The sequence below is a fragment of the Somniosus microcephalus genome, chromosome 1, assembly GCF_052327205.1.
Source record: "Somniosus microcephalus isolate GS21.2 chromosome 1, FLI_Smic_1.0, whole genome shotgun sequence".
Taxonomy (NCBI): domain Eukaryota; kingdom Metazoa; phylum Chordata; class Chondrichthyes; order Squaliformes; family Somniosidae; genus Somniosus; species Somniosus microcephalus.
Genome location: NC_140987.1, coordinates 117,013,139 through 117,025,910, shown reverse-complemented (window position 1 = coordinate 117,025,910; position 12,772 = coordinate 117,013,139). Strand labels below are relative to the sequence as shown.

Here is a 12,772-nt window from a genome sequence, read left to right as displayed (position 1 = left end):
CTCTCTCTCCCCTCCCCCCACCCTCTCTCGCTCCCCTCCCCCACCCTCTCTCGCTCCCCTCCCCCCACCCTCTCTCGCTCCCCTCCCCCCACCCTCTCTCGCTCCCCTCCCCCCACCCTCTCTCGCTCCCCTCCCCCACCCTCTCTCGCTCCCCTCCCCCCACCCTCTCTCGCTCCCCTCCCCCCACCCTCTCTCGCTCCCCTCCCCCCACCCTCTCTCGCTCCCCTCCCCCCACCCTCTCTCGCTCCCCTCCCCCCACCCTCTCTCGCTCCCCTCCCCCACCCTCTCTCGCTCCCCTCCCCCCACCCTCTCTCGCTCCCCTCCCCCCACCCTCTCTCGCTCCCTCCCCCCACCCTCTCTCGCTCCCCTCCCCCACCCTCTCTCGCTCCCCCACCCTCTCGCTCCCCTCCCCCACCCTCTCTCGCTCCCCTCCCCCCACCCTCTCTCGCTCCCCTCCCCCCACCCTCTCTCGCTCCCCTCCCCCCACCCTCTCTCGCTCCCCTCCCCCCACCCTCTCTCGCTCCCCTCCCCCCCACCCTCTCTCGCTCCCCTCCCCCCACCCTCTCTCGCTCCCCTCCCCCCACCCTCTCTCGCTCCCCTCCCCCCACCCTCTCTCGCTCCCCTCCCCCCACCCTCTCTCGCTCCCCTCCCCCCACCCTCTCTCGCTCCCCTCCCCCCACCCTCTCTCGCTCCCCTCCCCCCCACCCTCTCTCGCTCCCCTCCCCCCACCCTCTCTCGCTCCCCTCCCCCCACCCTCTCTCGCTCCCCTCCCCCCACCCTCTCTCGCTCCCTCCCCCCCACCCTCTCTCGCTCCCCTCCCCCCACCCTCTCTCGCTCCCCTCCCCCCACCCTCTCTCGCTCCCCTCCCCCCACCCTCTCTCGCTCCCCTCCCCCCACCCTCTCTCGCTCCCCTCCCCCACCCTCTCTCGCTCCCCTCCCCCACCCTCTCTCTCCCCTCCCCACCTCTCTCTCTCTCCCTCCCCACCCTCTCTCTCTCCCCTCCCCCATCCTCTCTCTCCCCCCACCCACTCTCTCTCTCTCTCTCTCTCTCTCCCCTCCCCCACCCTCTCTCTCCCCTCCCCCCACCCCCTCTCTCTTTGCCCTCCCCCCACCCCCTCTCTCTCTCCCCTCCTCCCTCTCACCACCTCCCTACCCCCTCCTCCTCCCTCTCACCACCTCCCTACCCCCTTCCTCCCTCTCTCCCCCCTCTCCCTCTCCCCCCGAGCCCTCTCCCCTGCCCGAGCCCTCATCCCCCGCTCCAATCCCTCTTTCCGCCCCGGGGCCCGGGCCTCGGCACCTGGATGAACGCGTTCCCTCGGCCGTCACCCTGATGCCGTTGGCCAAGGCGAACACCCGCAAAGACATGGCCCAGCCGAGTCCAGCGCCCCGGTCAGCTCGAGGTCCGCAGCCGCTGTTCGGCCGCAGGCCACAAAGCACCCGAGCCCAGCGCCGGCGATGGCTGCACGGAGCTCCATGCCGCCCCATGCGCTGACATGGCCCCGCCCTCCCGAGCTGGCTTGAAGAGCGCCGATTGCGGCTGAGAGAGACGGCCGGCGGGCCCGGTTGCCGGGGTAACCCCTCCCGCTCTCCAAGCCCCGCCCGAGATCAGCACTCCTGAGAGCCCTGCCCGAGCCGAGCGGGGAACAGAGCGAGACGCCGCGTCTCAACTGCTCCTGCTGCGCGCGCACACTTTACTAAGGTAGCGGCGCTCGGCTGAGGCCCACCCCTCCAGCCTTCACAAGATGGCGGCGATCGGGGTCCGCTTGTTGACTGGGGCCGGGAGGTGCCTAGCTCGGGCGTGGGTGCGGAGGAGAGGCCGAGGCTTCGAGGCCTACCTGGAAAAACGGGGAAAGGTAGGAAAATTAATGAGATTAGATAAGTTAATTACTTTCTAAATCTTTTTTTTTAAAACAATATGGCCTAGAAATTGAGTGGGGTTAGCGCCCAATTAGTGGCGCTGGAGGGCATTGCGCTGGAATTATAGCCGTTTCTGAAATTGACTTGGGCCTTACCATCGGCGTTAGCCGGTAGCGCTGCGCCGGCACCGATGACGTCATCGGTGTGCGCAGCGTCCCGGTTGCCGTGGTAACCCGGCCCCAAGCCCAAATTCAGTTGCGCCCGCCTCGCTCGTGGCAGGCGCAACCAACGATTGTGGAAAGGGTTCTTACACGCCTTTGCGCCGGCGCATAAAGGTGGAGCGGCGGCCGCCGCGTTCCCGGCGGCCGCCTGCCCGCACCTCCCTTCCCGGACTCCTGCATCACCCCCCCCCCCCGCGGCCCTGATGTGTGTGTGCTGCGAGCCCGGCACTTCCCCGAGGTGCTGGGCTCAGATGTCGGGGGAATCCGCCGGTCAGTTGTCGGCTGCAGGCAGCTCCTCCTTAACAGAAGGAGGAGGCCTGCAGTTCCCCAGCCTGCCGCACCGCATCGGGTGCCGCAGCAGGGGATTAGCGCCGGAAAACCCAATTGAACGCCCGTTTTGAGGCGCTAAAACCCTCCTTTAGCGCCCGCCGCCGTCTGGGCCCGGCGCAACCGAATTTTCGTCGGGCGCTGCCGCACTAACGCTGGCGCAAAATTTCTGGCGCTACAGCCCTGGCGAACCCACAACCCAATTTCTAGGCCTATGTGTTTTAAAAGCAACGTTTTTTTGAAAGACGCAGAAAGCGGGAAAAAGAAAGGAAAAGTTTGGAATCAAGATGGTGGCGACTCACCTCGGTTCAGAACGATAAGGCCCGCCCACACACGCACCGATTGGTCGACCGTCAGGTCACCAAAGCGTAGGATTGGTCAATCGTCCCATCACTCGACCGTAGGAGGGCCCGGCCGCACGCGCCAGGAACCCAGTGTACGATTGGTCGACCTCGAGGTCACTCTGTCGCTAATGAGCGGATAATGAGATGCTAATGAGCGGAATTCTAAACGTTTTTCGGATACCGCGGGCGTGATTTTTGTCCGGCCGAAACGTAAATACGCTTACCACCGTTTCGGAAAGGTAAGCTTTCTTTCGACGTAACGCACGCGTAGGTACGCTCTGTAACTTTCGAGCGCATAGCCGGACAGACGCACACGTGAGGACAGACAGACAGACAGAAGGACAGACAGATAGACAGACAGAAAGAAGTATCCGTTTATATATATAAGATGTGAAAAGCAAAGTGATGGAAGTATTAAGACCATATATTGGATTTGTGCAGTGGGTGAAAGGGTGATACTAATGTAGAATTGAAAAATCTCACATAATCTCAATGACCTTCAGTTTATGTAACTATTTCCCCCTCCCCACGTCTCCAACAAAAAATCTTTGGGAAACATCTCACCTGGTAGGATAAATCTTTCTTTCAATCAGTTCCAAATAACCCGTGGGAAACACAACATATCAGGTTAGGAAGACACTGAAATAACATTCAGCTAGTGCCCGGCACAGTTTGGTCAGCAAGTACTTTCACTGATGCAACAAGATTCAATGTACTTTTTAATTCCCAGATTCCAACACAAAGCAGCCAATCACTTTCTAGTTTATACCAGGCAAACATTCAGCAATACTCGGCCAGTACTGAATTAGAAAATGGCTTGTGTCTTTGGATCAGCATCCGCAAATGTGTTGATGGAGGCATTGCTGATTAAGCCATTGGCTGACATCAGCTAAGTGGTCCTTCAGAGTCTCACCAACTTGTAATGCCATGCCTTTGTTCGGGGGAAGGGGAAGAGGGCAGAAGATAGGTGCAGTGATTTAGGCAGTATCACCTCTTGAGAGATTTTAAAGAAATAACATCTTCCCATTGTAATGCTGTCCTTTAAATATTGAATTGTTTACTGAATAGTTTTTCTTTCTGTTACAGAAAACAACTCTCTGAAATGGCTGAGTACTTCAACATGGCCTCTGTGGAAAATTTGGCAGAGCATGTTTTAAGCAGCACCTCGCAGCACCGGCTGACAATGCTGAGGGACTTTTACACAACCCAGTATCCAGAGCTGACAGACATCTTGCCAGTCGGGCCCCCAAAATCTGAACTTGAGAGTGATGTCACAGTGGAAAGGTCAAGGGTCTGTATGGCCACAGACCATTCTGACAGTAGGGATAAAAAATCAATCAATTCTCCTTTGATTCGGGGAGTATCAGGTGGCAGGACAAAATGTTTTAGGAAAAAACATCTGAAGGAATCAGCTGTGTGTTTTGAAAGACAAAGTGAAGTTAGTTCAGAAAAACATGACTATAAGTCAAGACTGCCTCATATAAAAATTAATAAAGTGTTAGCAGACAAATCCTTTTCTAGTGATTTTACTGAAGGCGTTGACAGTAAAATCTGTATGGATTATTCAAGTTCTTCAACTACTGCACTCTCAAAGAGTAAACCAGACAGGAGTGAGACAAGCTCCAGAGGGACTGTGAAACTTCAGCAACGTCATGAAGAGATAAGGCCACCAGCAGAAGGGTCAAAGTGCAAGTCAGATAACAACCAAGAAATAACACAATCCAAAACTGGCTCAATCACAGAGCTGCTTGGTGACACCTCAATACTGGATGCATTGTTTGACAGAAAGAAAAACCTTACGGCACAGCCAAAAAAGGCTTCTGGGCATGTGCCAAAAGGAAAAAGCAAGCCTAAAGATTTCTGGGATTTTCTCAATAAAAGTACCGATGAGTATATCAGTACACTAACAGATTTATCTGTGATAGAGAGGTTATGTGAACGTGCACCTGTGAAATCAAAGAAAAGTGGAGAAGAATGGGATGACTCCTTTTGGAAAAAGAATGAGAAGTTTTTGTGGAAAAAAGGTGATCCAGAGAATGACTCCAGTGCTTCAACATCTGGCACATCTTTGGCAGGTTGTCAGTTGTGGAAGCAGAACTCTAAAGCACTGGATGGGAAACAGTGGCAGAATCCTACAAATGAATAATAGTTTAATTGATTGAGATACAATACATTTTTAAAAAATCTTGTACAAAAATGTGTTTCTGCTTGTTTTTCAAAGCTAAGATTTTTGCATTTCAAAGGACAGCAGCTTTAATGGGTTATGGTAAGGAGGTTCAATAACATACTGTTGTAAGCCGGCCATTTGGGACATTTTTGCAGCTAATACTTGTTTTATATTAGTTGACTTATCGCTCTCGGGGTCTGACTGATTTTATCATTTAGCATTTTTAGTAAATGGATGCACAGCCTTAATTTTATAGAGAGATCATGTCCTTTTTATTGTACTAATTGTAAGTATATATGGAATGTCACTTGCTGTTTCGCAGCATTGGTTGTTCTTGCTTGTGAATCTGTCGGAAACAATAGAACTGTCAGTGTGAGGGAGCATGACGCACGACTGTCTTGCACCTTTACAGTTTGTACCATTCTTTTTTCCTTGGTGACAATATTAAGCTTTCTGGTGCAGGGCACCTTTTAATGAATGTAGCTGAAAATCCATTCACATATATGAACTCTAAAACAATAAACTCCTTTTCTGTGCAAGTGTCAGATTGATTTCTCAAAAGTTATGATCTACTTGTTTAAAGGTATTAGGAACATAGGAAGAAGAGTAGGCCATTCAGCCCCTCATGGCTGATCTGGAGCTCAGCCCCATTTACCCACCTCAGCTCCATTTACCCACCTTTTGCCCCATTTACCCACCTTTGCCCCATTTACCCACCTTTGCCCCATTTACCCACCTTTGCCCCATTTACCCACCTTTGCCCCATTTACCCACCTTTGCCCCATTTACCCACCTTTGCCCCATTTACCCACCTTTGCCCCATTTACCCACCTTTGCCCCATTTACCCACCTTTGTCCCATTTACCCACCTTTGCCCCATTTACCCACCTTTGCCCCATTTACCCACCTCAGCCCCATTTACCCACCTCAGCCCCATTTACCCACCTCAGCCCCATTTACCCACCTCAGCTCCATTTACCCACCTTTTGCCCCATTTACCCACCTTTGCCCCATTTACCCACCTTTGCCCCATTTACCCACCTTTGCCCCATTTACCCACCTTTGCCCCATTTACCCACCTTTGCCCCATTTACCCACCTTTGCCCCATTTACCCACCTTTGCCCCATTTACCCACCTTTGCCCCATTTACCCACCTTTGCCCCATTTACCCACCTTTGCCCCATTTACCCACCTTTGTCCCATTTACCCACCTTTGCCCCATTTACCCACCTTTGCCCCATTTACCCACCTTTGCCCCATTTACCCACCTTTGCCCCATTTACCCACCTCAGCTCCATTTACCCACCTCAGCTCCATTTACCCACCTCAGCTCCATTTACCCACCTCAGCTCCATTTACCCACCTCAGCTACATTTACCCACCTTTGCCCCATTTACCCACCTTTGCCCCATTTACCCACCTTTGCCCCATTTACCCACCTCCGCTACATTTACCCACCTTTGCCCCATTTACCCACCTTTGCCCCATTTACCCACCTCTGCCCCATTTGCCCGCCTTTGCCCCATTTGCCCGCCTTTGCCCCATTTATCCACCTTTGCCCCATTTACCCGCCTTTGCTCCAAGTCTTGACAATTTCAATTGACACAGCATCTGGGGAGAGAGTTCCAGATTTTCACTCCCCTTTGCATGAACAAATGCTTCCTGATTTCACACCTAGCTCTAATTTTAAGATTATGTCGCCTTGTTCTGGATTTCTCCACCAGAGGAAATAGTTTCTCTATATCTAACCTATCAAATCCCTTTATCATTTTAAAGACTTCGATTAGATTACCCCTCAATCTTCTAAATTTAAAGGAATACAATCTCTCCTCATAATTTAACCCTTTAAGTTCTGGTGAATCTGCGCTGTACCCCCTCCAAAGTTAATATATCTTACCTGAATCTTGGTGCTGAAAACCGAACGCAGGACTCCAGATGAGTTCTGACCAAGGCTCTGTACAAGGAAAGCATCACTTCCTCACTTTTGTATTTCAACCTTCTTGAGATAAAGGCCAACATTTCATTAGCCTTTTTGATTACTTTTTTCTGACAAGTTTTAACTTCCTATATTCAAATTCTTTTTTAAAATGTTAACCTATTAGGTGATGTCCCATGGCAATGCTCACAAACACATTTTTGAGTCTATTTTACTATACTATGCACTGTAATACATTATTTATATTTATTTCCAGCTATTTCAGCCTCTTGGAATGTTTTTCCATGCTAAAGATGCTATATAAAATGCCAGTTGTTAGTTTATTGCTCAGCTGCCTGTACTACATATCGCTATTAATTTATAATAAATGGGAAGAACATTTTGAATTGTGCCCTCACAACTTAAATTCTATTTTTGAACCTGGTAACACAGCTTTGAAGGGAGGTTTTGTTTATAGCTCAAAATAAGCAGTTGAAAGTGCTCGATGATGTCATGTCAATGTGATGGTATTTCCTGGTATGGTCATATGGTTATCAAGGACCAATGGCTTAGGATTTTTATCAGCCCCATTTTTTTTCCACAAGCCAATCACAATATTCAAAACCAGTGAGGAATGACAGAAATTGTCACATGGTTGCCAGGGACCAATGGGTTACTGTATAAGGTTAAACCTGACAAAACAACACCACAACCCAGCCTGCCTTCATTGCCGCTAGGCCAGAACCTTTGCAAAAGTGCAACAATCACATGAATGCTGGCAGCCAATGAAATTGCTAGAAGGCAATGCAAATCTATTTGTATTTACTATTTTCCAATGAAGTTGGATGAAAGCAGCACTCGATTACAAAGGTCATGCAATCACTGTTGCTCAAAAGAGACAGTAATGTTTTTATTATAGATACACTTTCTGTTTTCTCTCTTGATTGTTTCAATCCTGGCCACTTGTGCATCCCCAATTTTTAATCACTCTACCATTAGTGGCCATGCCTTCAGTTGCCTGGGCCCTATGCCTTAGAATTCGCTCCCTAAGCCTCTCCATCTCTCTACCTCTCTTTCCCCCTTTAAGACACTCCTTAAAACCTACTGCACCTATCCTAATATCTCCTTATGTGGCTCGGCGTCAAATTTTGTTGGAAAACGCTCCTGTGAAGTGCCTTGGGATGTTTTACTACATTAAAGGCGTTATATAAATGCAAGTTGTTGTTCCTTCAATTAAAGGGCCACTGTCATCAAAATGATTTATTTTGGGTGGAAAGAAGAGCTGCATGTTATTTTCACCTGATGTTGAGTGCAACAACTCCTTTGCATAGAACAGTAGGAGGTTCCAGAATGTCCTTTACTGGTAGTTTACAATTAGTGTTGACATGTCTCCTTTTTTGGACCTCAGTATATTTTGAGGCATAATTACAGGTTGTAGCCACAGGCAATTATAGAAAAGACAAATGTCTCTCAAAATTGACTCCGGAAGTTTCTTAGAGCACAAAAAGGTTTGGAGAAATCATCTTAGTAACTCACAAATGCATGCTAAAGCAACGAACTTCAGCAGGCGATAGTTAAGGCTTCATTTGAACTTCTGTATACAAAGGGTGGAGTTCCTAACGACAACACAGATTGGATGAGAGTTTCAGAGACTGGGGAAATGTTATGTGAAGCTTGGCAGTTTATATGTACATTTTGGATTTATAAAGAATATTGAAGTGCAGCTGCAGCATTTCTAATGTTTCTAGTACAAGCACCAGGAACCCTTCAGTTACAATCTTACAGAGAACTGACAGCCTGGCCACATTTCTGCTGGCTGCTGGAATTAGGGTTGCTAACCCTCCCAAGATTTCCTGGAGTCTCCAAGAATTAAAGATTAATCTCTTGGACATTACTGCAAGCAACCTAGGAGAAAAATCATAAAGGCATAATTTTTTATTCATGTTCTTTGAACACTATTACTAGTTATAGAAATGTTGGAGATTGGGGAAAAAAGGCTGTCTGACTGGGAGGGGTGGTTAGTAGCGGGAGGTCATGTAATAAAGCCTCCAGGAATATGTCAACCAGAGTTAGCAACCCTAACTAGAATTGCTGAGCCCATCGTCATTGTCCACCAATCTGTGTGACTGGCATGTACTGAGCCCAGGATCAAAAGATGGAAGGAAGCCTTGTTTAAATGTTACCTTTAAGTATGCAAGGGGCATCAAGAGGCAGTGAATAATTTGGAGGTAAATATTAGTCCTTGTGGCTTGTGTCTGGGCAGAAAACGGGGATGAAAGGGAAGGACCAAGTTCATGAGATTAAGCCCCATGCTCCAAAAATGCCTGAAATATGTCCCGCCCCATATTGGGTCAGGCAGAGTTTTGGCATTAGGTCCCTTGCATATATTAATGAGGAGTCTCACACATATTTTAGGACCCCTTCCTGAATTCAGGTTACCCTGCAGGCGCCAGCTGAATTTCGGATGAACCTTGGGCCTCCTGGCTGTGGCCATAACAAATTTCTAACCCTTTTGTCTCCAGATATGCACCTATATTTTGCAGTGGGAAATACCCTGCTCTTCTTTGAAAGAGTGCCTTGAGGTATCCACCTGAACAGGTAGATGGGGCCTCAGTATTAAAATCTACCCTGAAAGGCAGCACTTCTGACAATGCAGCACTTTCTCAGTAAATAACAGGTGTCGGCCTAGATTAAGTATTCAACTGCTGGAATGAAGTTTGAACCCACTACCTTCTGAGGTGAGAGTGTTATTGTCTGTTTGATACATTTATGGATAACACATTGGAACAGCATGGTGATGTTCCCTGTTCTAGTCTGGAAGGCACCTGAGGCATAATGATTGAGGCCAAGAACACTCTATAACAACCATTAGCATTGCTGTCCCGATGTTCAAGGTTGGTTTTCTGTAACTAAGTCCATCAACCATTGACAGCTAGCTGTGTCTCACGTAGTGGGTGGCATCGGGACGTGCACGCCGTTTTAACTGTGGGCCATCTAAGATACACACAGTCTCCAGCTCGCCAGTGGAAGCTTGAGGCAGGCAAGAGCCTGGCCACTGGAGGCCCAGGAAAGTTCCATTTATCATGTGAGGAGGCCTCACAAGGATACCTTTGGCATTCCCTGTCCTGAGCTTGCCACCCTCCCATGGCTCATGGACTTTACCCAATCCCCACCTTCCTCAGTTACCTTGCCAGGGACCATTTACCATTTCCATGATACCCCGATGGCAGCCTGACCACCCCTGCACCCCACACGGACTTCTGACTCCTGCCTACCAACAATGACATCATTCCCGCCGGCTTCGAGCGTTGTCAGTATCGGAGTATGTTAATGAGACCCGGGAGTTAAAATAATCCCCATGGCCTCATGCTCGAATCGCCACCGCTTCAGTTCACGCAACCTCGATTTCTGCTCCAAGCTAAAATCGGGCCTTTGGTTTTCCATTATCTAGCACAGTTCACCTTCTCACATCCATAGGTTCTAGTATGGACAGAGGCCAAGAATCCATCCTGCCTGCTATATTAGATTAATTCGTTTATCAGGAGGAATGATTCAGTCTGGTGGGTGTAGCACTGTAGGGAGAGGATCAGTGTAATTTTGTTCATCTGTACTCCTCCCAAGACAATGGCGACTTTATGCCTATGTAGCCCAATATGCATGCACTAATCTGAACATGCTATGCTAGGCAAACTGGTCTGACTTGAGGTGCACCAATATGGCTGTGATGCAGAAATCAAACTATTTTCAAGTAACATACATGTATATGTTCCATATATATACATGTATATGTGCAAATTTAGCAAGTTTAAGATCCTCAATTGAGTGAAATGGGTGCACCTCAGGTAAATGAACATGCTTCTTTGCTGTTCCTAATGGTTGTTCTTTTTTTAAATAATTGAAGTTGCCTCAGCTCTGATTGTGATCCCCAGTTTTAAAAGGGACATTACTTCACATGCCAGCTTTATCAATCATGCCTTTAAACTGATTTTTTTAATATTTTAAAATTAAAGCACAGGTAAATCCAGGTTTTGCCACTGCTTATGACATGGCATGAAAACCGTGCAGACAAAGTGAGAATCTGCTGGAGTGGAGCATATCACGGCATGCTCCATTAGACTTGTTCCTGCACCCTTCAGCTTAAAAGTTTTTTGACCACAAAGTTGCTGGAAGTGCGAGGGCAACAAGGCATCTGGGACCTTGATGACAAATAGTGTATCTGTTTAACCAATGGAAAGAAAGACTTACATTTATATAGTGCCTTTCACGACCACCGGACATCTCAAAGCGCTTTACAGCCAATGAAGTACTTTTAGAGTGTAGTCACTGTTGTAATGTAGGAAAGAGATTAAAGGATTGAAAAATAAACAGAGGAAGGACTGAAGGAGGGTAAATTAGAGTGAATTCAATGTCAAATCAGGTACAGTGAAAGAAATAAAGGGGGAATTTAAACTTGGAGGAGTGCGGGTGGGCAGTGAAAACAGGAAAAATGCAAGCGCATCGGGAAGCGGGCTCCAAACCGCTGACTTCTGCGTTTAACTTGAGCACATTGGGCTGGTTGCGCGCAACACCCTCGGGAGAGGCGGGTTGCCTATTAACATATGGTAGTCAGTCAATTGGAGCGATATTTCAACACACTTTTGAATTTAACAGCGCATCCAGGGGTTTCCCGGGCTTCTGGAAATTGATGGCAAGGCAAGAGCACAGCGGCAATTGGAGGGCTGAATCAAACTCATGGAAATACTGCAATAAATACTCAGTACTCACAGCTGCTTTCTTACCTGCTAGTGGGAAAGGGTTTGTCCAAAGTACTTTTGCTGAGAGTTTACTTTCTACACTTTGGAGATTTTCTGAATCACATCAGGATGGGTGGCCCTTTGGCTGCCTTAGATTGGACCTCAAATGAGGTCCAACATGACCAACACCAGCAACAGCACCCTGCTCTTGAGAGACCTGTAGCGGGACAGCAGAGAGGGGAGCAGCAGAGAACAGAGCAGGAGAGGGGTTAAAGCTCACGGGAGGCAGTACCCACAACACAGGGTGTACAGGCAGGGGTTGAGTTGCCTTGACATGTCTGAATAGCAGTGTCTCAGAAGGCTCATGTTGTTGCATCAGGCATCTGCAGTCTCCTGGAAGAAGACCTGCAAAGTAGTCCTGTTAATAACCAACCACCCCTTGAACACCCCCCCATTGGTCCCCAGTGTCAGCCGTTGCTCAGTTGGTAGCACCCTCGCCTCTGAGTCAGGTTGTGGGGGGTTTTTTTTATTCATTCACGGGATGTGGGCATCGCAGGCAAGGCCAGCATTTATTGCCCTTGAGAAGGTGGTGGTCATCCACCTTATGCAACTGAGTGGCTTACTAGGCCATTTCAGAGGGCAGTGGGCTGTGGCTCTGGAGTCACAGATAGGCCAGACCGGGTAAGGACAGCAGATTTCCTTCCCTAAAGGACATTAGTGAACCAGATGGGTTTTTACAACAATCCGGTAGTTTTATGGTCACCATTACTGATGCTAGCTTTCTATTCCAGATTTATTTAATTAACTGAATTTAACTTCCCCATCTGCCATGAACTCATGTCTCCAGCTCATTAGTCCAGGCCTCCGGGTTACTAGTCCAGTACCCTAACCATTATGCTACCGTACCCATTGGGTTTCTGGCGGGTACCGTTAGCCAAGATTTTTGTGTTCACCTCCTACTCCAGGGACTTGAACACAAAAATCTAGGCTGACACTCCAGTGCAGTACTGAGGGAGTGCTGCACTGTCAGAGGTGCCGTCTTTCAGATGAGACATTAAACCGAGGCCCCGTCTGCTCTCTCAGGTGGATGTAAAAGATCCCATGGCACTATTCGAAGAAGAGCAGGGGAGTTATCCCCAGTGTGCTGGCTAATATTTATCCTTCAATCAACATCACTAAAACAGATTATCTGGTCATTTTCACATTG

The 12,772-nt window shown here is 48.8% G+C and overlaps 1 protein-coding gene across 1 annotated transcript in view; it reads left to right on the top strand.

The window, feature by feature from the left end:
- Positions 1–5,455, top strand: part of ercc6l2 (excision repair cross-complementation group 6-like 2) — a 138,791-nt gene extending 133,336 nt beyond the window's left edge. Inside the window, 1 exon segment of the mRNA XM_085984965.1 lies at positions 3,836–5,455. Within this exon segment, the coding sequence (XP_085841091.1) occupies positions 3,836–4,895 (1,060 nt within the window). The 3' untranslated portion in view covers positions 4,896–5,455.
- Positions 5,456–12,772: the final 7,317 nt, after the last annotated feature.